General features: G+C 36.3%; 2 protein-coding genes across 2 annotated transcripts; both read left to right on the top strand.

The window, feature by feature from the left end:
• The first annotated feature begins 1981 nt into the window (after nucleotides 1-1981).
• LOC139723699 (alpha-1A adrenergic receptor-like) lies at nucleotides 1982-2857 on the top strand. Its single transcript, XM_071634921.1, has one exon. It carries the CDS (start codon nucleotides 1982-1984, stop codon nucleotides 2855-2857), a length of 876 nt encoding a protein of 291 aa, XP_071491022.1.
• A 6338-nt stretch (nucleotides 2858-9195) lies between these two features.
• On the top strand, nucleotides 9196-10077 carry LOC139723697 (trace amine-associated receptor 7e-like). The gene has a single exon (XM_071634920.1). It carries the CDS (start codon nucleotides 9196-9198, stop codon nucleotides 10075-10077), a length of 882 nt encoding a protein of 293 aa, XP_071491021.1.
• Nucleotides 10078-26871: the final 16794 nt, after the last annotated feature.

The following is a 26871-nucleotide window of genomic DNA, read 5'->3' as shown; positions in this document are numbered from 1 at the left end:
ATGCAAATATACAGCCAATCATCTACTTTTGCTCTTAATAGGATGCAGGAAAACAGTAATGGTACAGAGGGTGCGTTCTGATTTTACCTCAGTACTGAAAGAGGACTGATGTGCTACAATTAAGACATTACCATAATACCACGTTTGAGGATATATAAACATGGGTTTGTGGGCGATATCGTCAATTCTTGATAAGCTTCTTCAGTCTGCAGGTCCACGGTGATACAAAGGAAGTCAGCGATGATGTCTTACCCGGGGTTACTTTTGACAAGGTAATGTCAACACATTTCATGATTATTCAACCACGTTTTAAATTCATGTGGATCCTTTACGTAATATTCACATATCACCTCCAATTTAGCCTGTTTGCAATTTGCCAGCGAATTACATCAAGTAATTTGCAATCGAATATTTCAAAGTTCATTTTGGAATATTTTAAGAGACTGCATGAAAATCATCTTTCTCTCCTTATTCTTACTCTTTATCATAAGTTATGTGTAAACACAGTCTTTCAATTGCTGACCTAAAAGACTTCCTACTTAAATGCGATGATTAGAATTCTAAATTCACATATCCGTCATTCTGTTTGTTTAAACTTTATTTTTCAACCACAATTATAATCCCTTTTCTATTAACTTTACATTTTGATAGGGTTTAAAGCTAAAACCAGCTTTTTTGATACATTTACTCCCAATCAAAGGCAAGAAATTGTGTGTAATAACGTAATCACAAGAAAAATAGGAAAACAAAACACCCCTAAAAAAAAAAGGAAGAAATTGAAAATCACTTCCAGGTAGCGAAGCGACTTATAATCATATCTTCAAACCAATAAGCATTTCCAGGTAGCGAAGCGACTTATAATCATATCTTCAAACCAATAAGCATTCCGTAATACAGAAAAAAAATCCCATAGATTAATTTAGAGAGCAAAATTTGATACGTCTATCAAACAGAAGTAACATTGCGATCAGAGTAGAAATGCAAGCGAAGGCACATCTATACACTGTCTGTGAAAATGTTACCGTGCTTCACAAAATTAGCAAAAAGTGGCACAATTCGATATTTCACAAGGGTTCAAAATAGTTGAAAAGCCAACCTTTTGTCATTTCTTCTATATTTTCTGAAAGAGCAAAGTCATTTAATGAACCTGAAATTGTATTTTCTGCACCACATCTGCAACATATTTCTGTAGAACAGCGTAAAGTATTAGGTATGTCAATAGAAGCTTTTTTCATTTCTTAAAAAATAAAACCTTTTTACTCGTCACAAAATCAACTCAGATAACTATTGACAGGATGGTACTACTGCTTTGAAAGTTACAATTAGTCATTAATGCACACTCTTGACTTAACTTTCAGTTCTAATAACTTTTAAAAGGAAAGGTACTACCGCTTTGATAATATAATCTGTCAAGATTCAAAAATCTTGCCATGACATGCATTTCAAGTGGGTCGAAAGAATTCGTCTCATTCTAATCCCGTCATAGGTAACCGTGAACAAAATCAACGTTGATTATACACTGGCGATTAATTAATCATTATTACTATTATTATATTTAGACTCATAATGGTTTTATTTTGGCTCGAACACTGCTGCCGCTCTTTTTCAGCAAATTGATCTACACAGATGAAATGCCTTTATTCTGCGTGTGATATACAAAATCAATGAATTGTATTGTATTGTAATCGATTCGCTTTGCATGATCAAGCCACAAATTTTGAAGGAAGATTATTGAAGGTAAAAAATGGACAAAACGTTTTTCTTTTTCAGCAACCCAAGACCCAATCTGGATAATTTCTCGTATCACGACGAGACGCAAGACATCGTCATAATTTCATCGACAATATCGTTTTCTGTAAACTGGCAGGTTGGAGTTTTGTTTGGTATTACGCTAATAACAATAGCAGCGAATTTACTAATTCTTGTTGCATTTTGTGCAGAAGGGAAATTATGGACTTACAGCAATTACTATATCCTCAACATGACGATAGCGGATCTCATGGTCGGACTTCTGTGCATGCCAATACGTGGGATGATATTCCTCTTTCAGCGTTCTTGGATTTTCGGTCAAACCTTCTGCCACATTTTCATCGGTATCCAGAATGCTCTGCCAGGTGTTTCCGTCTTTGGAGTCGTGATCATAAGCTTCGATCGTTATCTAGCAACCACGTACCCGCTACGTCACCTCCAATGGAAGAGCAAAAAGCTGGCCATGACAGTTAGTGCAATAACCTGGCTTATTCCACTATTACTGTGGTTCGGCATAAGCACCATATGGGATCTGGTCAAACCATTAAGCAGCATAACGGCATCAGGATTTTGTCAGCCAAACTACGCTCAGGATGTAGTGATAAGCCTCATTGTTGCTCTTCTGCGAGCATGTATTCCGTTCTGCACTGTGGTCTTACTCTCCATTAAAATTTACCACAAGGCGAGATCGACAGGTAGCAATGAACACGGGAAGAATGACTTCAGATCTCCGTTTGCACTTGGGAAAGGCAATACCTTCACCCCGAGAATCGTTGCGTTAGATAAATGGAGAGCGGATGGTCATTCGGCGCTGGCCGACAGCGCAAGGTCTAGAAAGATGAACACAGACGGTAACAAGGCTCTTCGCACTTTAGCCTTTTTGGTGGTGGCATTCTTTATCACCTGGTTACCAAGCACGTTGGTCCTCTTCCTCCGCTCTGCTCTGCCTACATGGTACCTGCAACTGCCCTTTGAGATACCACTGCGAGAATCTGTGCGATGGATCGTGTTCTGCAACAGTATGATTAACCCCCTGGCATATGCCCTAGCGCAACCACTTTTTCACAAAGCTATCTTCAAAGTATGCTGTCGACGGGGACCGGGATAGTTCTAGTTAAAAATATCTGAAGACGTAGAGATTTAGCTGTGAATCATATCATAGGCATCTATTTGAAATCCAAAGTGCCAAATCTTAGAGGTCTGAAAACGTATCTTAATCTATCAAACACGTGACGACATTTCTATCCCGTGTACAACATCAATTGTACATGGTTTTACGTTATTAGGCTACTTTGCGTCGATCGAGTAATGAACTATACATTAAATTAAAAGATATATATCATTAGAAAATGATGTCTATATGGGTCATATTTCAAATGGAAAAACAAGAATTGAAATGTTGGATAGTACAATATACCTTCATCTATTAAGAAGTCACCCGATTACTTGCATCAAAAAGGCTAATAAATCTTAATTCTTTTAAAGTCAACGATAGACAAAAAAGAAAAGAAAATGCTGATGAAATGCCTGGGGAGGTTGGTTTACATACAATAAGAAACGAGGTTACTACAAGATATATAAATATGCATAAGTAGTACTGTCAAGAAAAGCGATTCCTGCGTATTAAAGTCTTTAACAGGAAAAATAGACAGTATCTAAGTTTCACCACTTCATGACATAGACTACAGTTCCTTATTCCGAATGTTAATCCGAAAAAAAAACAACATGGTTCGATATTCCAAAGGTTTGTTAAGTGAAAAAAAAGAATACGTATAGTAAGTAGTACGCCTATTCTTTTGTTTTAGGTTTAACGAACCTTATTTCATTTTCGGATAAACAAACGCTCGGAATAGTACCCCAAAGGACTTAACAATTTATCAACAATGTGCATGGAATACTGCCCATAGACAGCAAAAACATTTTACAGGGTTTAATACCAGAAAACACATCCCTAATACCTAACTGTGATATTAATTTTTTCCACTTGCAGTTTTCAAAAGCTGATTTATCATTCCGGACCAAGTATATTATCTTATGTTACAGATGACAATTCACTGTTCTGGCAGTTTATGTTATTCACTGATGATGAAAATTCATTTTGATCTATTTTGTCATTTCAGACGAAAAAACAGCAGCGTTTTATTATAGATTACAATCACCTTACTTTTACGTAATCAATCCGATTTCTAATGCTTTCTACATAATTTTTTCCCTTCCACAGGGTGTTTTATTTGTACACATATTCAGAAAGTGACGTTTACAAATAATTTTTTAATACACAACAGGATAAGAATTGAATGATAATTCAATCATCGACAAAAGTGGCCTACTGCACTTATACGTAATATAACAAATTTTCTTTACCTTTTTTACATAATAGCATTTTGTGTGTGTGTGTGTGTCAACAATGAATATTATCCTTATATTGCACTTCCATAATGTTAAACATTTTAAATATCTGATTAACAGTTACACTCAGTAAAAAATAATCGAGTTCATATTTTTTCGTACAACTGCAATAAAATCAAATGAAAAATATTATCATATCAAATTAAAGAAATTTGCATTCTCTCTCGCACTGGTAGGTAACAAAGAAATGAATTTTACTCCCAAATGATCACATATTTTCCTCTTCTGAGGTGCAAAACTAAAAAGTGCCAAAAAAGCACTATAATACACTGATGAGAACATGCCCTTCCTCATAACAATTGAAACAAAAAACAAATTTACATAATCCTTCGACTGATTTTGCGACTTGTCTCTTTTTGCTGCGTGTATTGTAATCTCAGAAAGACAACGTCTCATGCCTCACTTTACACCATGTGTTAGAGGAACGAAAAATTCTTGCATGATTTGAATTTATACTTCTATCGCATTCCGCACATATTTCTGTCAATATTCGAACATTTTAGGAGTATCAGATATTTCGATGTGATGTGTATTGGCTGATATTATGTAGATTAAAATGTTAATCGAAACATGTATATCTACACTCGTAAGTGGAATCGTAGTCGTGTAGTACTTGCATTTGTAAATTTGGACATCGTTACCTCGCACTACAAAAAAAAAAAATAAAGCGTTGATCAAACAAAACAATGGCAATGATGTATAGAAGAATTTATTCTATTGTGCAATGAATGTTATTTTTGGAGTTGAGTGGTTCCTTATTTTTATTATTTTCATACATTGTACGGGGTTCATGAAAATGAAAGAGAATCTCTTCTTCTAGATACTAAAAGAGGTCTCCTTCTTTGACAATAAACATTTATGAAACATTTCAGATTTCACAAATATAATGCGATCATTGTGTTTAAAGAATCTGTCTTTTTTGCCATTTTTGAAATTCTTCCTTACCATTTACTTGAACATGCCTCATTAATCGTATGGTTAATTCTCCTTTCTCATTGTCTCACCGCAAGAGTTTAAAAATCAGGTGTGAACATAATATGTATCAACAGAACACATGACACTAATGCTCTGTCAGAAGAATTGAAGCTTAATGACATTGCATTTGTCAGGGCTTGATTTGTAGACATTTTGCTCATTATGCAGTATTCACAGAGTGATTAATCAATAACGGAATATCGGAATAAACGCATTTATTTTCTTCATTTCCATTTCTTAAAAATCAATACAGTTATCTATTCTTCGTTGGCAAAAAAAAAAACACAACAACACAGTTATCATACGCTCAGAAACCAACGAGTAGGTAGATAACAAAATGTCTAACTGGGATTGAGTTCAGATTCTTTGCACATAGTCACGTCGCATCGCCCTTAATGGCTAACCCCCAGGGGTCTATAGTAATCGGTAAGTTGCCCGAGTTCTCTAAGTGTTGGATCAGCTTCTGAGTCTGATCGATACCTTTCGTTGCTCCTCTTGACTCAACGGAGTGTACATGCACTCATATAGATCGCAAGTTAACAGGATATCAAAAGACAGTTGATATTTCCTTTCCCTTCTTCGAACAAAATGTAAAATCAATTGCTCTAGGACAAGCCCCCCCCCCCACAACCCACCCCCCCCCCCCAAAAAAAGCAAAAAACAAACAATAAACAGACGAAATGTTCAGATGGCTTGAATCTCCTTACACGTAAGGCAGACTGATGTTTTCTATTAGTATTACAATTATTCTTTGCATTCTGTTTCCTCCGCATTTTTATTTTGGTGGAGATTACAGGATAATGAAACACTGATGGCTGCTTAGGGAAGACGAATCTCCAGTCCTAATCGTAATACAACATTATGGTCCATAATCTTCAGCATGGCCACGTCGTCGATAACGTGGTCCTTCCCACAAAGGCTATAACCCATTATCCATTTTCTCTCTTCCCATTTACGACATGCATGGTTTGTCGCTGCGGGCTATGTGTTAAATGTGAACAGACAAAATTGGACAGTGTGCTTAGGGTTTCTGGGAGTGACCAAGTTTATTGGACTGGTGGCCATGTCAAAGGTTATGGACCATAGAATGTTAGAAGAAACACTAAACATAAAGCCTAAAAACAAACCCTTATTCGTACAGGCTGGCCTATCCATTTGACCACTTTCATTGATAGATCTTGTCTAGTCAGTGAGGTATTCATAGTCCCTTCATGTCACACGCAAACTTGGAAAAAAGTGCAATTTGTTATTATCGTCTTTAAAGTTCGTGTGCCAAGTCATGCATGACGTTTGTCAACATACTATTACGCCAGTTCGGAGATAGCTCATGTGCACATTGGTACAAATGACCTTTCATCTATGTAAGTTGGCACTTCACTTGATTCAACTAAGCGACAAAATGCATCAGTTTGCCTAACATAACAATTATGGAACTCATGACCACACTGATTCATCAATCAACACTTTGGAAATCATCCATTTTATTGTGCTGTATTGAATGCAGTAACATTTTTTTTTCTGTTAACATTGACAAATACAAGGCTTGTTGTCAGGTAGATATCCTGGCAGCACACACCATTAACAAGGATTACATGAATAATCATTGCATCACAGATGCTTAACTCAGTGAATTTAAAAACCAACCTGTCTCCCGATACAAATGACCTTTTCCCGATCACTCGCAAACAGGTACCCCGAACTGGCTTGTTAGGTACCAATGGAAGAGGAAGAGTTCTTCTTTCCTCACAAAAAGCATTGTGCTCTCCATACCTGACAATAATACTTATGAAATACTTCCGTAGTCTCCAATACTGGATAAACTTTTTTATATGCACTGTCCAACATATTGCTCAAGAAAAAAATGACATTTACAATCGATACTTCCAATCTGTTAATAGAGGACACTTTCATGATTCTCGATCTTTCGGTTATTTCAACAGTTGGATATGGTCTCTATAACATAATATTATTGCTGCTTATCAGTCTATCGGTGGTTGTACAGCGATGCAGGCTTTCAATGAAACGTCGGAGATCACTCATTGATCACTTATCTTTGTTAGTGAACTCTTACAAATCTGACAACAATAACAACAAGCAATTTTTTTTTCCAATGCATTTTCCATTTGAGCTTAAGAGCTATCAGTAACAGACGATTAATAGACATCGATCACCAGTGAAACACTGTTTAGATACTCCCTGAGCAATCAATGCGAGACCGTGCTCGGAATGATAACCAGTAAATAGCATAAATCCTATGGAATCTGACGTCTAATTGAACATTGCGGTTATCAATTACACAGCCAATGGTACACGCAGGGGCGAGTATATTATTTACAAAATAAGCCTGCGCAGTTACACAAATTTCGGAATGGTTGGCTCATGGAATTGCTACGACTTAGGTCCAGGATTGACATCAGGTTTCCTCACAAAGCTGATGTGATCACGGTCCTTCAATTTGATAAGGGTAGGCGGGGCTATAAAAGTGATGTATTCCGATTATTCATTCCTATTAAAAAAAAGTACAGGAGACTTATGACTCATTTCTAAATCAAATTCGAGGCTATATAAAAAGAGGTCTATGCTGAAATTGTCACTTCGTCATTAGCTTCTCTGGTCTACAAGTTCTCGCTGATGGAAATAACATCTTCGCTTTATACCTTTCCCCTGCGCTTTGTTGTCGTCAGCAGGTAATGTCCAATTATTTATCTAGCTGTTACACGCTGTATATTGATGATTTATTTTGTCCATATGCACCTGAAGTTTAATGGAATTGATAGTTTTGGTTGAGATGGGAATTCAGGTTTCAAACTTCTTTTGTGAGATAATCAGAAACCTTTGAAATATTAACGAGCATAACGATTTTAAGATTAAGTCAAAGTTGATATGATTAAGAATGGTTTTGAAGTAGCTGAGATATCCAAAAATAAAGAGGTACGAATAAAAGTTAAGACCCATCTATTATTAGGACCACTTTGTTTGTTTTTTTTTTTTGGGGGGGGGGGTGGGGGGTGGGGTGGATATTTCACCAATTTCATTCTTTCTCGTTTTCTGTATTTAGCCATGTATTTAATACCTACCCTTTTTCCCTTCCTTACATTGATAGTCACGTAGAATTAAATGTCATTATTTTTTCATTACTGAAAACTTAAAAGGTTATCTCCCATACCGTTGCTTTTCTTTCTGGGTGAATATCACAGTGATTTGTTGTTATAACTCAGGTATCTATATTTTTCGGGGTGTCTTTATAGAAGACAAGATCTTGTGAATCCTCGATCTTGATCGAGTCATTAGAGTGACTTGATCGAGTCATTAAAGTGTATAAAAAATCAAAGCCAAAACGAGAATGATTCTCACATGTTGTAGAAAGTAAAGGTAATATCAAAGGAGAATTGGATTATAAGAGTTACGTACGATATACCTCACCATCGTGGAATCTCACAAACCTCTTGATCAGGAGATACCCATCATCAAACCATGTGCCCTATAACAGAGCATGATATATTTCCATTGATGCACTGTTCATCGACAGCCAATGTTATTGCTGACATGAATACTGTTCATGGATGAAATTTTTTTGGGTCAAAATATGAGGGATTTAATTCCCAAACAGGTAAAGCACCATTTTGTAAAAAGTTACGGGTTTCATAGAAGAGGGTAAGAAAAATGTCCGACATTTTCTTCGTTTTTAATTTCTTAAAAAGGTTTCATCGCAAATATTTCAAGTTGGTAAGTTAAATATGTTTGGACATGCATATTATAGTAACAAAGAATAAAAAGCGTTGTGTATTATCATTCAATCATTTCAATAAAGGGAGGAGAACATTTTCTTTACGTGTTCTTTTCAGTAACTCGAGTTTCGAAGACGTCATGAACAACATCTCTTTTCACGACGGGACAGAAAATACCATCGTCATTTCGTCAACAGTATCTCTGTCTGTAAACTGGCAGGTAGGAATTTTGTTTGGTGTAATGCTGACCACAATTGTCGCAAATTTGTTGATCCTAGTAGCATTCGCATCCGAAAGAAAACTGTGGACTTACAGCAATTACTACATCTTCAACATGACGATCGCAGATCTCATGGTCGGTCTTCTATGCATGCCGATACGTGGGATGATATTCCTCTTTCATGGATCTTGGATTTTCGGTCAAATCTTCTGCCACGTTTTCATCGGTATCCAGAATGCACTGCCAGGTGTTTCCGTCTTTGGAGTCGTGATCATAAGCATCGATCGTTGCCTAGCAACCACGTACCCGCTACGGCACCTCCAAAGGAAGAGTAAAAAGCTAGCAGTGGTCATTAATGCTGTAACCTGGTTTATTCCCCTAATACTGTGGTTCAGCATTAGTACGATATGGGACCTGGTCCGACCACTAAGTCGTATGACGGCATCAGGATTTTGTCAGCCGAACTACGCTCAGCATGTTGAAACAAGCGCCACTGTCGTTCTTCTCCGTGCATGCATTCCATTCATAACGATACTTGTAATTTCCATTCAAATATATTCGAAGGTGAGGTTAGCAGGCAGTAATGAGCTCGGGGATATAGATTTTCGAACTACCAGTGTTGCTTCAAAAGACGAGAGTTCTTCGTTTGACGTCGACCGAGACTCGAACAGATCAATGAGACAGGGCTGTCATCATGGCTTAGCTAAGATCTCAAGGTCAAAAAACCAAAGCATCGACAGTAGCAAAGCTCTGCGTACATTGACGTTCCTCATCGTAGCATTCTTCATTACTTGGGTACCGAGCACTTTGATCCTCATCCTGCGTTCGGCGCTTCCCAGATGGTTCCTTGGTCTGCCCTCTAGGACACTACTTCGGGAATCTGCGCGATGGTTTATGTTCTGCAACAGTACGATTAACCCGTTGGCATATGCCTTAGCACAGCCACTTCTTCGCAAGGCTGTGATGAAAGCATGCTGCCGAGGGCAGAAGCGATAGTTTTGGTTATAAGAAGAACGGTTACAAATCGTTATTCCGAACTTTCGTGATTCCGAAGGATTCTTAATGCGAAGATGAAATAAAGTTTGTTATTCCGAAGCTTCGTTGTTCCAGAAATAAAACAATGTTCGTTTTCCGAAGTTCAGTAAATCCTGAAATGAAATAATGCTCCGAATGTTCGTTATTTCCGAAAATGGAAAGGTGTTCGTTATTCCGAAGGTTTGTTGATCCGAAAATGAAATAATGTTCGTAATTCCGAAGCTTCGTTGGTACGCTTGCGCCGTCTTAACACTTTTGGAGTAACGAGCATTGTTATATTATTTCAATTTTCGGATATCAAAAGGAACCCTCTGAATAACAAACCTTATTTCATTTCTGGATTAACGAACCTTCGGAATAATGTTCGGATTAGCCAACCCTTTTTAATTGTCGAAATAAAAAACCTGTAGGTATACAGAATTTGTGTGTTTCGAGATAAGGATCCTCCAGCATAACGAAAATCACCTAAGAAGAACAAGTATATGAGATGAGCGAATTAAAAGCATGTATGACTGAGAGCATTGAATGTTCCTTTATTTCTTTTAGTGTGTATAATAATATGTACGATCAAAGACAGATTAATTTTTTTTCACTCGTAACACATAACCTTAGGATGCTTTCAGCCATTCTAACAAGGTGGAAAGCAAGTCAGCTTAAAAGAAAAAAAATGAAAAAGCCTCTAAGGCTTTCAGTGCTGAAATGAGCTATATGAGAAAGAGTTGATTTGCACCGGAATGAAACAAATTGCACTGATGAGAACGTTGATTACAGGTGTTTAATGAGAAGTGTGAAATAGAAAAAGGATCTGTTATTTTGATTTTTTTTCCAAATTAATTTTAAACATTCAGATGTTACAATCAAATGTTGGCTGGTAGTGAATTCGAATGAAGGGGACGAAGTACGAACGGATTTTGAATAGATGTTTGTTTCCATTTAGAAACAAACATAATGTTTCTAAAGATTAATATGTTTCGAAATTTCGCATTTTATGTACTTATTTGCATAATTTATTCATAAAGTGATTTACTAGTATCAATACCTTAGTACAAAATTAAGCAACTGATGAGTCTTGTTTGTTGCTAGAATTTTTCCTCATTACATGTTCTTACTGCTTTTTAGATGTTGAGTTCTAAGCAAAGAAAATATCCATTTTGTTTTGCTCCTATGATCTATGTATGGGCATTGATATGTATAACAATAAATGTAAATTACATGTCATTTGTATAGAGACATTACGTCTATAATTGATAGATGATTTTCTTTCTGTTACCCATTGCACATACATCCCAGGTGAGGAATATGCACCAAAAAAGGCATTGATTGGATTAAAAATCATTTCAAAAATACAGATCATTACATACTAACTTCCATAGTCATGTATAAATTATACTTGCATAGACACCGAATCAAATCTTACACGTATTTTTCCACATGTTCCAATATTTCTACCAATTAGAAAATGCTGTTTGCTGTGGTATGCCTACATACTTTGTAGTGTTTTTACATCCAGTATAACTTTGCTCAGATTATTGAAATAAGGGCGTGTATACGTTTGTCTCCTCGGATTAATTAAAAAAATATTTGTTCAAAGAAAAGTCTGTACCAAGTGATGGGACATTTGTACTATAAAAAAACAGCATTTACCCTCTTAAGAAGTCTACTATCCAGCGCTTTTAAACAGAGACAAGTTCGTTCGATATCTTGGCCACTGCACACATGTCAGGTCGCCGAATGTCGGTCACAAAGTTCTTTTCGTCCTGAGGAATGGTGTCCTCTGTAAGGACTACATGTGGGGGAAGGGGTATGAAACAACGTAGAAAATTGCATCATCCATGTGGTATCAGTCAATATGTTGATGTTTTGGCACAAGGAATGAATGATAGAACATACAGCAAGGAAACGAAGTTGCCAGTCCACTTTCTTTAGCAACCAAGTCTTTTATTTCAAAGTGTGCAAGGGCCATTCCTACGAGTGCATTCATATGCCGTCACTTTGTTATGTTTGATTTGATTTGATTTGATTTATTAGTTCCTGCATTGTCATTATACATAAACACACAGATATATATACGGCGCTAATTATTAAAACCCATCATTTTCAATGGATTTAGCGCCTTTTGGAAGCAAGCTCTTCATATATATATATATATATATATATATATATATATATACATATATCCGTTGTGTATATATCCGTCGGGAATATATGGTCTGTTGACGGTAGAAAAGTGCTCAATGCTGTAAAGCAGAGCATATTAGGCGTACCCGTGTTTTGGTGCCTTGTCTGCTACCGGCGGTTTTACGCTGTCGCGATCTTCAGGCAGACTGACAAAGTGGTGTGTTTCTGTGCTCATGTGGCGCGGTGGATCGGTTTGACGCATGGATGGTTTTTCTTTTCCGGTGTCTGCATTTGGATATAAGTTCGGACCTTTTATTGAGTGCTTTTTTTGTTTCTGATGATGATGGTCTTCTCATCAAGGCAGAGGTTGCACATGCCACTCCTTCTTAGAGTTAAGTTTGACTTTTTTGATTGTCCCATGTCAGTGTGAAATTTGCGCGTTTGTCTTTCATGCTCCAGATGTATTTTGAAAGTTGGGTTTCGTTTTTGTATTTCTCGTTCTTGATGGATTTCACATGGTTCCTATATCTGTCCTTGAAGGTACCCCCCGCCAGTCCGTAGTAGCACTTTTCCTCATTGTCATGCTTGACGGTTGCTTTATACACAAGAGCCGTCTCCATGCATCTTCCTCTCAACGGGCATTGATCTTTTTGGCGGCAGTTACATTTGGGTTTGGGATCGGTGTCATGTGACTTGGATTGTCCGAGAACTCTTTGGTTGTGGGATTTTATGACTGCATCCATGTTTTTCATGCAGCTGTAGCTCACTTTTACCAGGGAAGTGAGAGGACTGTCTCACCTCCCTGCTTTTACCGTGTTCTTATTGAATATTGGGTTCAGCTTGTGCCCTTTGGGAAAGTGTTTGTTGATGAGCTTTAGAAATCTACCCCCCCCCCCACATTTGTCTTAGTCGCTGCATTGTAAGGTGAGTTGAACCACGTGATATTCCTGCTCCTGTTTTTCCTTTTTCTTCTCTTTCCCTCTTCACTCGGTTTGGAGTACTTGATATTTTTCTCGTAACCGCTTTTTTTCAGGGCTTCGTCGTACAGTGGCGCTGCGTTGTGGAATATGTCTTCGTTTAAAGATAATGTCAAACTTCACACTGACATGGGACATCCAAAAAAAAAGTCAAACTTAACTCTAAGAAGGAGTGGCATGTGCAACCTCTGCCTCGATGAGAAGGCCATCATCATCATCAGAAACAAAAAAGCACTCAATAAAAGGTCCGAACTTATATCCAAATGCAGACACCGGAAAAGAAAAACCATCCATGCGTCAAACCGATCCACCGCACCACATGAGCACAAAAACACACCACTTTGTCAGTCTGCCTGAAGATCGCGACAGCGTGAAACCGCCGGTAGCAGACAAGGCACCAAAACACAGGTACGCCTATATATATATATATATATATATATATATACATATATAATTTTATATATGACCCTCCACCACAAAACAAACAAAAGGTCCACAGACATGAATGTTTAGTTAAGACCAAATTCTGAAAGAGCAGACTTTAAGCTTTAAAATGATGTATAACTCAAATCAAATGGACTCTCCTAACCTATCTAAATATTGGGAAGAAAGCACAAAATCAGGAAAAGTGTGAACTGAGAAAAGAGGCTCTGAAGTTCAGTGTCTATTCAAGCGCTTAATCTTAACCAAGCCGTGCTGGCTGTGCGATGAATAGGACAAAAAAAAAAAACAGGAAGTAAACCACCGGAATAACAACAATGAAGGGATTATCAGATTAATCTGAAATTGAATATGTCTCATTAAAACATTCTGTCAATAATCAACGCCAACTTTCCAACCAGTAGCATTATCCTTTCAAAAGTTATTAGAGTTGAAAGTGAAGAGTGTGTACAAGGTTTTTCAAAAATGAAAAGGGGATTCTAAAGACACACCTAATCACACTATTTTACCAAAAATGTTCGAGATAATCTGCTAAAAAAAAACCACTTTCCTGCCCGTTTCATGATCCCAAATTCTAGTATGATGTAAAAGAAGACTTGCTCTTTCAGAAAATATGAAAAAGTCAAGATTGGGTAGGTTGACCCATTTCACCTATTTTCAGTCCTCATACAAAATCAGTGTGTGCGACTTTTTGTTCGTTTTGTGATGCACGGTCACATACATGTATATGTATATATATATATATATATATATATACAAGTAATATATACAGTGTATATTAATGCATATACATTTTTAATGCCATATATTTTCATAAAGATAAGTTAGTAACAAAGTCGTTTTTCTTCATTGATTTTACAAAGTACAGCAAAACGTATCAGCGATACGATGAATAATACAGAACAGCTATACAGCTTAAGCGTAGCTTATGTAGTGATGTGATCAGAATTGCTACATTAAAGGCAATCGGTCGTCGCAGGCGATTCGCAGCTCAGTAGAAAAGCACGACAAGCTGCTCCTCCCGTTATTGTACCCCCGTACGTACCGAATGCCGAACACGACGCTACGCAGCGCACCAGCGAAAACCAGATGGGGCACGAGAGCCGTGCGAGCCGTCCACTGTAATTTCAACATGGACGCCCGAATACCTACCGAATGGGGCCGAATGGGTGCACGCACAAAACCGCACAACAGCCATGTGCATGAAAATCTCTCCTACGGGTCCCCGTCGCGACACAACAGTAGAGCTGTGTGGTGTACGTACGTACGTATCTGGCTGCAGTCTCTGTTTATTTGCACTATGGTGCCAATTTCAGCAATCTAAGCAATAATATTTTAAAATGTCTGAAAATATTATATAACAATATTTTAAATCATTCATATATTACGTTGTTTAATATTTGGTATTTATAAATATGCTTTGATGAAGAAATATTAAAACTCTAAACTTCATGTATAGCAAGTTGCAATGCTCATGGCCATATGGCGGGTTGTTTTGATCTCATTGGCAATTGTCTGCTGCGTCAGCTGTGTTACAGTATGTTGGGCCGGATCGGAACATAACAAAGTTGGTATAAAGTCGTCGGTACCGGTATGTCAATATCAATAATGTGTGTGGTATGCGTGTACTGTTTCGGATTAGCCTTGGCTTTGGTTTAGTAATGAAACCTCACAATGGAGATCAAAACAGCCGTCCAACTCGAGTAAAACGTATCTACTTGTTTGACGCTATCGACGAGTGGAGAACGCAGAGAGACGTGTTCTTAGCATGCTTAGGACAGGGAGGTTTCCTCTCACCTCCCTGCTTAGGACAAGTAAGAGACCAGTGGCAGAGGGGGAAGCTTCAGCGTCAGCGTGCCGATGAAAAATTTGCTTTCCACTTGCTGGAGTTGCATGAACAGTTTTGCAGGAATTTAGAATGTGCAAATTCGTGTTACGGCATGCACGGTGGAATTGTAATGCCACGGCTTACGCCAATCAAGCAACCCCAGCTGACCAAGTCAACAACTTCAAGGAATCCAGATCCAGATGATGTGTAAGTAACGTTAGAAGTCTATTACATGAATCAATGATTGAAGTGGAATGACTTTTTCTAATCTATCTTTAACTGCTAGGGCCTTTGCGTTTCATCGACAAGTAGGCCTATTTTTCTACGTATAATTCCGCGAAAAACTTCTCTAAGTTCTCATTTATGTCAAATTATGATAACGCCGTAATCGAAATGACAGTTGCTGGGTCAGTTTATCGCTTCTTAAAAACTGACCCAGCAGTAGGCAGCAAATGTCATTAGTCAGGGAATCGCAAGTAGCGGTAAGTTTTTTGTCATCACAGTATTGAGAATTTAAAGTATTTCATGTGCAAATGTAGAATCTAGATAGATACAGAGAGGTCACTTTCCTGAGCAGCTAGCGTCAACAATCCAGGTTAAATTTGCATAGCCAGATTTCATGGCTGCGATTCAAATACTGTTTGTCCCCATTGATTTAACTGTATAGCAAAGTCTCCTCTTTCATCATATTTAGGGGCCCTACATTTTAAGTTTGGTTAAGGAATTTTGATAAAGATTGTAATTTTCATAAGCTTGGCAAAAGTTTCAGGCATCTATGTTGCATTTATAGTCAAACTTCCAATGCATTTGGTCCAATAATTTGAAACCAAATTCAAGTGATCCAGTGAAGTGTACATCTTTTCATGTGAATTTCTACAAGTATGTTGAAATGTAAATTCTGAAGAAAAAAAATTGATCCTTTACAGTTGAAATTCGTTAAAGTTTGGTTACACCGACAGTGTCAGGTCAGTGGTAGTATGCAGAGTTACAGTAGTGTACGTACAATACCCTTGTACGTGAAAGTTACAGTTTTATTTACCTTCACATCTTCATATAGGAGTGTCTAATAGGGATGTTGATTGGTGTGGAAGTTGTTGATGAACAACATTTCATAAGAATCCATTGTTTTAATTCTAATACAGATATTGGTCATAGGTCAAGGGGCAATATGAACCTATCAGTTTGTAACATGCTAATATGTACAGGTATGAGCTTCATCAAGTACGATTAATTGGTATCCGTGGCACATCCCTTATTTGTTGATCAAAGGTACGCCTCCGATTGGTATTTTAATCAGTGTTTGGTAGAAAGCTAACCCATTACAATGGCTTTGCGATGTTACACTGAGTTGACTATGGACAAAGGTCTACTGTCCGCGATTTTCATTAATTTGTAGGGCATTTTTCACACATAACCTCAAATACTGATACCTGTGATAGGTTTATTTATAATGGTTATCCTTCACACTGTATTGTTGAGACAATAGTGTTCTGTTTGTTTGTGTAAGAGGGAGATAGACAATAATTTCTTTATGCTCCTGTCTGAAGAAGGCATTACATCTTATTTGTCATGTACTTATCTATGAGTTTTAATGTTCACTTTGTGTGTGTGTGTGTGTGTCTTTTTTTTAAAGATTATTCACACCAGGCTAAGCTGACAGAACTATAACTGTGAGTTTACCTAGTCAAATGAAAGGGTTTCGGCATTGCTTCTTACATATAGTATATTCCAGGCAGGTGATACAACGCTCACCTTCTTCATATTAGTTAGTAAAACAATGAAGAGTGCAAAAATACTGCATAAATGTGCAGTGCAACTGTGGCCGTTGGCCGTTGGCCCTGCACGGGCACAGTCGCTTCCCCGTCCTGAATTTATGTACACACGCCAGGGCAAGTACATGATACAGGCAGGGTCTCCGACCCAATCGTCCGCGTTCAGAATAGACAACTCGGCGGTAATATCCGCTACCCATGACGATGTGTCATCGTCCATGATGGCCACCCTATCTATTATAATGTGGTCTGCACTCACTAATCTGATCTGATCTGATGATTACAGTATAGTTGACGAGTGACGACGATCGACGATGCGATGAAGAGAATGCGTAGTCGTACGAAGTATACGCAGCTAGCTACTAGCTCATGCGAACATCACTCACATTACACAAAACGTACTGTCCCGCGCTCAACAAGCGATCGCGAGCAATCGAGATACTATAGCGCGATACATTGCTTTAGGGATGTCTTGCGCACACACACATTTCGCTTCGTAGCAACTTCGGAAGCGAGTTTACGTGCTGCCGCCCGCGGCTGAAATATGTCCATGTATCCTCGCGACTGGGTGTCTTTAACACTGAGAAACACGGAATTCTCCAACATGCCGCACTATAAACCTCTGAGTCACCGGAAAAAATTGAGTAGCACCAAGGCTCTTAAATACCTCTTTCTTAGATGATACTTTATACTATGTTGAAGGGAGATATGGTGAGGAGAAACACACATTAGATAATTGGATTGAATTTAAATACCTGGACGCAGGTTATGATACAAGCCACCTCTGAAAAAAGAAAATCCAGAAAGATTTTGGGCTTTCGTTATGCGAGAGATATATCCATTGTTCATTAGTCCATCAAGAACAGCTTCAATTCAGTTTCGATTTCACTTTATTTAAAATTTCTCATAAGGCGTTCAAAAAAGGATATCAGCATAAACTCTTTAACCTTGTCAATTAAAAACAAAGGAAAAATACAAACATAATATAAACAATAATTGTAATGACAACCAGTAAAAATCGAAATTATGATTCGGGTTGTAGAAAGGGAAATATGATAGAGTGCAAAGCTTAAAAGTTCATTTCTGGTTGTATAAAGGGAAATTTATGACAGAGCTCAAAGCTTAAACCAATTGGAAAGTAATTGCTAAAAACTTAGAATGTGCACTAACTTTATCATATCAAATAGAAACTGAAATTACTAATATTATCATTGATATGTCTGTATGAGATAAAAGTTTACATAAACAAATCAGTAAATAGTGTAAATGCTAAAAGAATCCAAGTTGAAATTGAAATTTGCATCCACTAATTTGACAATAAATACTGCGCAAATGTGGGCGCGCATAATTATTCATTAATACAATACAAGCATGCGAAGTTTAAAAAAATTCAGATTGGTTAGCACCCGGTTTCGTCTCGTGGCTAACGTGGTAACGATGCTGTAAATTGAATAAGGGAAAGGTGGAGAAACAAAAGTGATGTATTATGATGCTTGAGAATTCAACATAATTTTGATTTGATTTGATTTGATTTGATTTATTGGTTTCTGTATCATCATTGTACATATACACATTCATGTACAAACATAAATATGATAATATATATATAAGTATTTCCTTGTTCATTGCCTGTGTACAATGTACAGCAAAAGTACAACAAAACATACTACAATGAATAATACAGAGGGGCTACAGCATAAGCGTAGCTTGATTTGCGTGCAGCCCCCGTAGCATAACATAATATTATAATGTACATCGGAAGGAGAATAGGAGGGAGGGATGACTTGCATAGAGATAGGATAGTTGAAAGGAGAAAGGGAAGGGAGAGGTTTGTCTGCTTTCACTAAAGGTTTATACAAAATAAAATCACCTGTATCACTGATTAGCAAGACATGACAAAATATTTCTTCAACGAGGTACAGGTGGACAGTTGATACAGGTCATGGTCGGTTACATAATCATTGTTACATAATAGATTAATTGTGTCGATATTTGTACGAAAGAATTTCGTGTATATAACAATGACAATGGAATTACTGATATTCAGATAACAACATCGTTTTTACAGCCTTCCTAAAAAAATACGTGGACTTTAAACTTCGAATTTCAGAAGGAAGAGAATTCCAAACATCGGGTCCGGTGTGTCTGACAGATTTCAGAGCCATCACTGTTTTGGGATTATACAAGTGAAACTTATCAGATTGTCTTGTTGGATAAGAATGTATTTCCTTATTTAATTGAAATAATGAGTAAAAAGAAGATGACAACTGACCATTATGTAAGCGAAACACAAAGAGTGAGTTTTGCAAAAAAAATAATGTCATTTACCTTAAGTGTTCTTAATTCTGCGAATAGAGGATCTGAATGGTCTCGATAACCTGAGTTGGTGCATATACGTATTGCTTTCTTTTGCAATACGTATATGTAATATACTATATAATAATAATAGTAATATACGTATAAGTAATATACTATCAATGTGGCTTTTTGAAGTTGCCCATACAATGTTGCAATAAGAAATGTGCCATAATATCAATGAATTATATAACATAAATAAAATATTCTGAGGGACATAATACTTTAACTTTTGAAGTATACCAACATTACGAGATACTTTATCAGAGATATATTGTATATGAACATTCCATTTCATATTTTCATTTATATATATTCCGAGGAATTTAATACTCTCTTTTCGTTCCAATAATACACCATCCACCATAATATTTAAATGTTGCATTTCATTGTTGTGCTTCTTGTTATAGAAATACATAAAATTTGTCTTTTTCAGATTAAGTGATAATCTATTACTCTTAAACCACATAGATAATTTCGGTAATTTAGTGTTAAGAGTTCTTAGGAGCGAATGAAAATCAGAATTGGAACAAAATGCATTGGTGTCATCAGCAAACATAATATATTGCAGTGACTTAGATGAGTTTGAAATATCATTTACATACACTAGAAATAATAACGGTCCCAATATGGATCCTTGTGGGACTCCACATTGTAAAGGTAATACTTCAGAGTTAACAGATTCATAGTACACATATTGCTTTCTATTTAACAAGTAATCTTTAAACCATTCAAGTGGAATGCCACGAACACCATAGGACTGCAATTTACGTACGAGGATAGTGTGGTCAAGAGTGTCGAATGCCTTGCTTAGGTCTATGAAAACACCGATGACATGTTTTTGTTCAGCTAAGGCAGTCGACACTCTATCGTATAATTGGGCTAGTGCCATATCTGTTGAATGAAATTTCCTGAAACCATACTGGTCTTGGTTAAATATATCATATTGTGTCAAAAAATCATACAATCTATTATATACAAGCCTTTCTATTACCTTAGAAATACTAGAAAGAATAGAAATGGGACGGTAATTTGATACAAAAGAAGAGTCATCTTTTTTATATATTGGAATAACTTTAGCAATTTTATATGCATTCGGAAATATACCAGTTGAGAGTGACAAATTACAAATGTACACTAAGGGTGTCAGTATACTACCAATAATCTGTTTTAAAAAATACGTACTCATTTCATCATGACCAGTTGCATAACTTGATTTTAATGAGTGAACAATGTCAAGAATCTCACCATAATCTGTTGGTTTAAAAAATAATGAATTATTATTTGACGCACCTAAATACTGCGAAAAATCAGTTTGTGTGGGATCTATTTTTGAAGCTTGACTAGGACCTATAGCAACAAAATACTCATTGAAACAACATGCTACATCCCTAGGGTTACAAAGTGTTTGACCGTAACGCATAATTTGAAATGTTGACATATTCTTTTGCTTACCAATAACATCATTAATAACTTTCCAAGTGGCTGACATATTTCCAGTAGCATTTTGAAAGACTTCTGTATAAAACATCCTACGGGAAAGCCTTATAATTTGTGTCAATTTATTTCTATATAATTTATATCGATTAACGTTATCATTCTTAGGATACCGTAAACTGCATTTATATAACATATTTCTTTTCTTTATTGATCGGAAAATTCCTTTTGTTATCCATGGATTTTTAATTTTTCTATTACTTTTCCTTTCAATTGCGGGGATATGTTTGTTAGAATAAGAAAGAAATATATTCCAAAACGTAAGATAAGCAATGTTTGGGTCTGCGCAAAGCAATACATCATCCCATGTCTCCGAGATTAAATCGTCGTTGAGTAATGATATATTTTCTGATGTGAATTTGCGTTTCTTCTTACTTTCTGTTTGCTTGACATGGGAATGTTGTATCTCGTCACAGATAAAAAAATATAGGTAAATGATCAGATATATCACTATACAAAAGACCAGATTTCGAATGATCTGTGTCAATATTAGTAACAATATCATCAATCAATGTTGATGAGTTAACCGTCATTCTCGAGGGCTTATCTGTAGTGGCATTACAGAAATTTGCTTGCAAAATATTGCAAAACTTATTCTTAGCATTATTTCCTTGATTCAAAAGATCAATATTGAAATCACCCATAAACATCTTTGTTTTCTTGATTGATCAGCTCTAATAAAACATCCAAATTTTCCAAAAATAAATTACTGTCTGTATGAGGGGGCCTGTATACAACACAAAGTATTATATTTCTTCTATTACATACACATGCAATCAAATTCATTTCCGTTATATATCAAATCACGTCTTACTTTAAACGATAACGAGTGTGATAAGAACAAAGCAACTCCGCCCCCTCGTCCGCATTTTCTATCAGACCGGACAACAGAATATCCATCAATGTTATATAAAGGGGGAGATTTGTCGTTAAGCCATGATTCTGTGACACCAATAACTGAAAATTTCATATTTATCGCAGACAATAATTGCATATTTTCAAAATTTTTTTGAAGACTGCGAGCATTAACGTGTAATATACTGAGAAAATGTTCATTGCTAGAAAATTCTGAATTAAACTCGTCAGGTAAATAATACCGACATTGGACATTTTTATGTGTACATAGATTTATTTCATCCACATTTTAAATAGGAACAACATATTGACCATAACATGATCATAAATATTTGCTTACGAATTACTGAAAGCAGACAAAAAGGGAAGGAAGGAATAGGGCAAGTCATATAGAATGTGCGTGTGAAAGTATGTGTGCTGATGGATGAGTGCGAGGTGCGACATGGTATATCATCATGGTACCTCATTAAATTACGAACTACAAAATTAGCGATTGTTTTGCACATCTCAACTGAATTATTTCCAATGAAACATAAGGACGCTCCACAGCGATCAAAAGTATATACTAAAAAAAAAGCTCAATTTCAAATCGAGCTTTGTTTGTCGAGAAGACTATAACAAACAAAGTCATTATTATTATGGTGTAACAAACTTGTCATTATAGCTGACAACTCGCAGCAGCAATGACAGCAAAATATCAAATACTTAATATCGTTTAACATTTATCCAATTTCAACGACATTCATTTAATTTCTGAATTATTCATATCGTTTATATCTATCCAATCTCACCAATAATCTTTTAATCATATAAAAACATTCAAAATATATTTATTTTTATGTAGGTATATGAAATTCATCTCAAATACGGAAAAAGAAAAATGTCCGTTTAAAACGGAAAAAGAAGAAAAAACAACAAGCGAGGCATGTTGAGGTCTGGTGTGACATGGAATAAATAGCCCAGCAGTGGAGTTACACTGATATGGATACATGTACAAAAAAGAAAAGGAATTCAAGAGAAGCCAAGCGGGCGTGTATTAAGAGCACGTCCGTCCAATGAGTACACAAATTACAATTACGGTATTATTCCGTCCACCTGACAAAGAGAACGGGAAATGCTTGTAGGACAATAACAGGGCAGATACCAAAGTGGCGAAGTTCCAGAGTTCATGAACCTTGTGCTATCAGTCCTTTAAATGCTCATAAGAAATGAGAAAAAAAAACGAAAACAAAAGCAAAACTGAATTTCATTATGATACAGGTTAACTAGGTGACAAACACTTCTTACATGAGTGTGTACAGTCCATTCTAAGGGTAATGAATAATGTAAAAAGGCTTAGGCTGATATGAATACATGTACAAAAAAATGGAATTCAAAGAAGCCAAGCGGGCGTGTATGGAGAGCTTATACACATACACATTGGGTACACAAATTACATTTGAGGGATTGTTCCGCTCACCTGAAAAAAAAATGGTGTTGCATAACTTATGTACTGACATTTACTGTAATTAGACTTGTTGTATAAAAGTATAAGAGTGCTGAATATAAGAACGGCTGACGTAAAGGCAACGGAATTCAGGCACGAGAAGTCAATGTAAATGCTTTAGAAAGTACCTCTGATGGATACGCAGGAGACATACTGTATGCATTATACGTGGCTTTCAGAGCAAAAGAGAAAGAAAACGAAAAAAAGGTGGAAATGGCGCCATATGACTTCAGGCATGTCATCAAAACAGATATTTCTTTTCAGAAACCTTAGTACCTAAATCAGTGAAGTTATTTAAATTGATCTGATTCAAATTTAAAAAAAATCAAATTCTCATGAGTTTAGGCCAACCTTTTCAAAAAGAACAATTTGGGAAACGTATTGGCGTAGGCCTTATAACAAAATGGCAATTCATCAGAAATTATAAAATTCAGCTTATAGATGTCATACTATCATGTTCTTTGATTAAAAATAAATCTACAAAACTTCTTACGTTAAACATTACATAATTATGATTTGACATTATCTATACAGGACATTTCATTTCAATGCCATCAATACAGAAGTGTTTCTCCGGTAGGGCATTATTATCAAAAAATCCATAACAATATTATAATTGGAAATCATCATATAAATGGGCTATTATGCAAAACATGACTGTAAACCTACTACAAATAGAAAATACTTTTGTAGACAATGCTTGGGGTCACATTGGATGTGAATAATAATGACGGGCATTATATGCATTATGGAAAAAGAAAAGTACATTGGATCATCAAACATCCTGATTGAAACTTCAGTTAGATAATCAATTGAAATTGTAGGGGTTACCACCAAGTTGTCGCCATTTGCCGGCGTAGAATCTCAGCTTGGTTCCTGCCTTGTAGAGCTCCTGAACCTGTTTCACCCATTTCTGTTTCTCTTGCAGGTCAAGTGGCGTCAGGTCATCGGTAATGAAATACTGCTCATTCTTCAGGACATCTCTTGTGCGACGCATCACTTCGACTTTATCGCGATATGATAACAGTTTCACCAGAACATGTCGAGGTTTCCCTTCGTTTCTTTTCCCATCTCTTTTCCCATTCCTATAAAGTCACATTTGAGGATATAAGAAGAGAAGTCTATGCTGAAATTACCACTTTGTGATCAGCTTTCCGGGTCAACCAGGCTCTCAGTGATGGAAAGGGAATCTTCAGTCACCTCTTCGCCGGGTTTTGATTTCTTCAGCAAGGTAATGCCGATTGATTATCTATTCAAGTCGCTGTCTGTTGATACATGGTCCATTTGATGCAAATATTCACTATCTCATTTGATATTTTTGCCTACGCGCACCCTCATTACATTCGTTATATTGATTAGATATCGTAATAAAGGTTTTCCCGCCCAATTTCATTAGACTTGCATTCAAATTCATGAAAAGGCTTTCAAATGCAAGCGATTTGGGCCAACGCTTTATACTCTAATGGTTCATTTTAGTTCTTTTAGCATTCAATTTCGTTTCATGTTATTCTTAAATTCCATTTAATTTAGAGAGAAATTCTTTCAATTCAACGACTCAGAGGTGGCATGCATTTTCTCGCAAGCTGGATCGACGTTCACTTTCGTCCCTAGTACCAGTTTTAATTTTATTTATAGGAATGCAACTTCGAAATTTCAAATTTCAAATTCAGTCAACGTAAGAAGTTCCAATGTGTTTCTACATGTCCTTTCTTTTTTTTTTCTTTGTGATATATTGGATAACTGTTTACAATTACATTATAATGTCAAAGTTTCATTTACTTCAGTTTGGTCTATTAATTGTATTGCCTGTATAATCTTGTCTTCCACCTTCAAATTACCCCTTACAGTAGGCCTATCGATGTAACATGATTAAGGGAATGGCTGTATCTCAAAATTTTGTATAACATTCGAATTTACATTTTCATTCCATTCCTACCTTCTTCTTGTCCATATCATAAGTTGCTACAATCGGCTCAGCTGTAGATGTGTTTTACCCAAGGGTTTCGTCAGTGATATAGTCTTGCGTCGCCGACAAATTCTGTCTATATTAAAGATATTCATGTATACCCTTCTCTAGTAGCGTTAAAGTCTTGTATAAATATAATGTACATGTACCTGCTTAAAAAAGGAGTTATACGAGTTTTCATTGGCCATATATTAGCTATAAAAAAAGCAAAAGACCTATTTCAAGACACATTAAGTTGCCATATTCAAATAGATGAATAACTACAAAGAATATGAGAAACGACGAAAAACACTGCCCATATATTGTAAATGTTTGCCTTATTGTGAATTTGAATTCCTTAATTTTCTTCAGGACGATGCTGATGAGAATTTGAATGCGTTGCACGTGTATCTTTAATTTAAACGCCATTTTTACATGTTTATTTGAGAAACTCATGAAATCGCATGCTGATGAAGTTGAATTGAATGAACTATAGTTAGTTTGCTGATCTCGGTGATCATTCAAATTCACTCGATCTTGAATGATCGCATTGTTAAATCGAATGCAAATCTGATGAAATTGGGTGGGAAAACCTACACTATGTCCCTTTTCCATGATTTTGGATGTATGTTAATTCTGTTCTCCTCACTGCATATTGTGACGTCACGTGTGTAGAAAAAAAAATTTCACAGAGACTTTGTGGTCGGATATCATTATCCTCGTCGACTTTGTTTCTGGTGAATTTTCATTTTTCATTGCTCCCAGATTTCAATATATAGCTAGTAATCACTTTTCAAAGGCTGATTTTAAAAGACAATCCTATCAACTCATGAAGTGAATAAATCCAAAATGAAATTCTAAATTCCATATCTTACATATATAAAAGTTATGTAACAAAACAAAATGTCAGTTGGGAAAGTTTGATTGTGTTAGTCTATGATAAAGGAAGAAAAAAAAATCACAATTCTGCTGTTGAGGAAAATCCATTTTTACCAAAGTAGGCCTATATGCCACCTAGCAGAGTGTGATAAACATCCAATATAACATTTCTCACAATGAATATGAATTTATACGCAAATGTCACAGACTGAAATTGCAATGTATATAATCATGCAATTTTTAGAATATATTCAATCAAACATAGGCAGCAAAGATTCAACAAATCACATTGAAATCATTTCTAAGCGGCAAGAGCATTCCCGTATTCTTTTTCAGTACATCCAGCTTTGATAACATCATGGACAACTTCTCCCATCACAACGACACAGAAAACACCATCATCATCTCGTCAACATTATCTCTGTCTGTAAACTTGAAGGTAGGGGTACTATTTGTTATCATGCTGACGACGATAGTTGCAAATTTGTTGATCCAAGTAGCATTTGGATCGGAAAATAAACTGTTGACTTACAGCAATTACTACATCTTCAACATGACGATTGCAGATCTCATGGTCGGATTTCTGTGCATGCCAATACGTG

Source organism: Diadema antillarum, unplaced genomic scaffold (assembly GCF_040938485.1).
Source record: "Diadema antillarum isolate AM-2024a unplaced genomic scaffold, OU_Dant_1.0 scf00000197, whole genome shotgun sequence".
NCBI lineage: Eukaryota > Metazoa > Echinodermata > Echinoidea > Diadematoida > Diadematidae > Diadema > Diadema antillarum.
The sequence above is the reverse complement of the archived record's forward strand: the minus strand, read 5'-3'. Positions and strand labels throughout refer to the sequence as shown.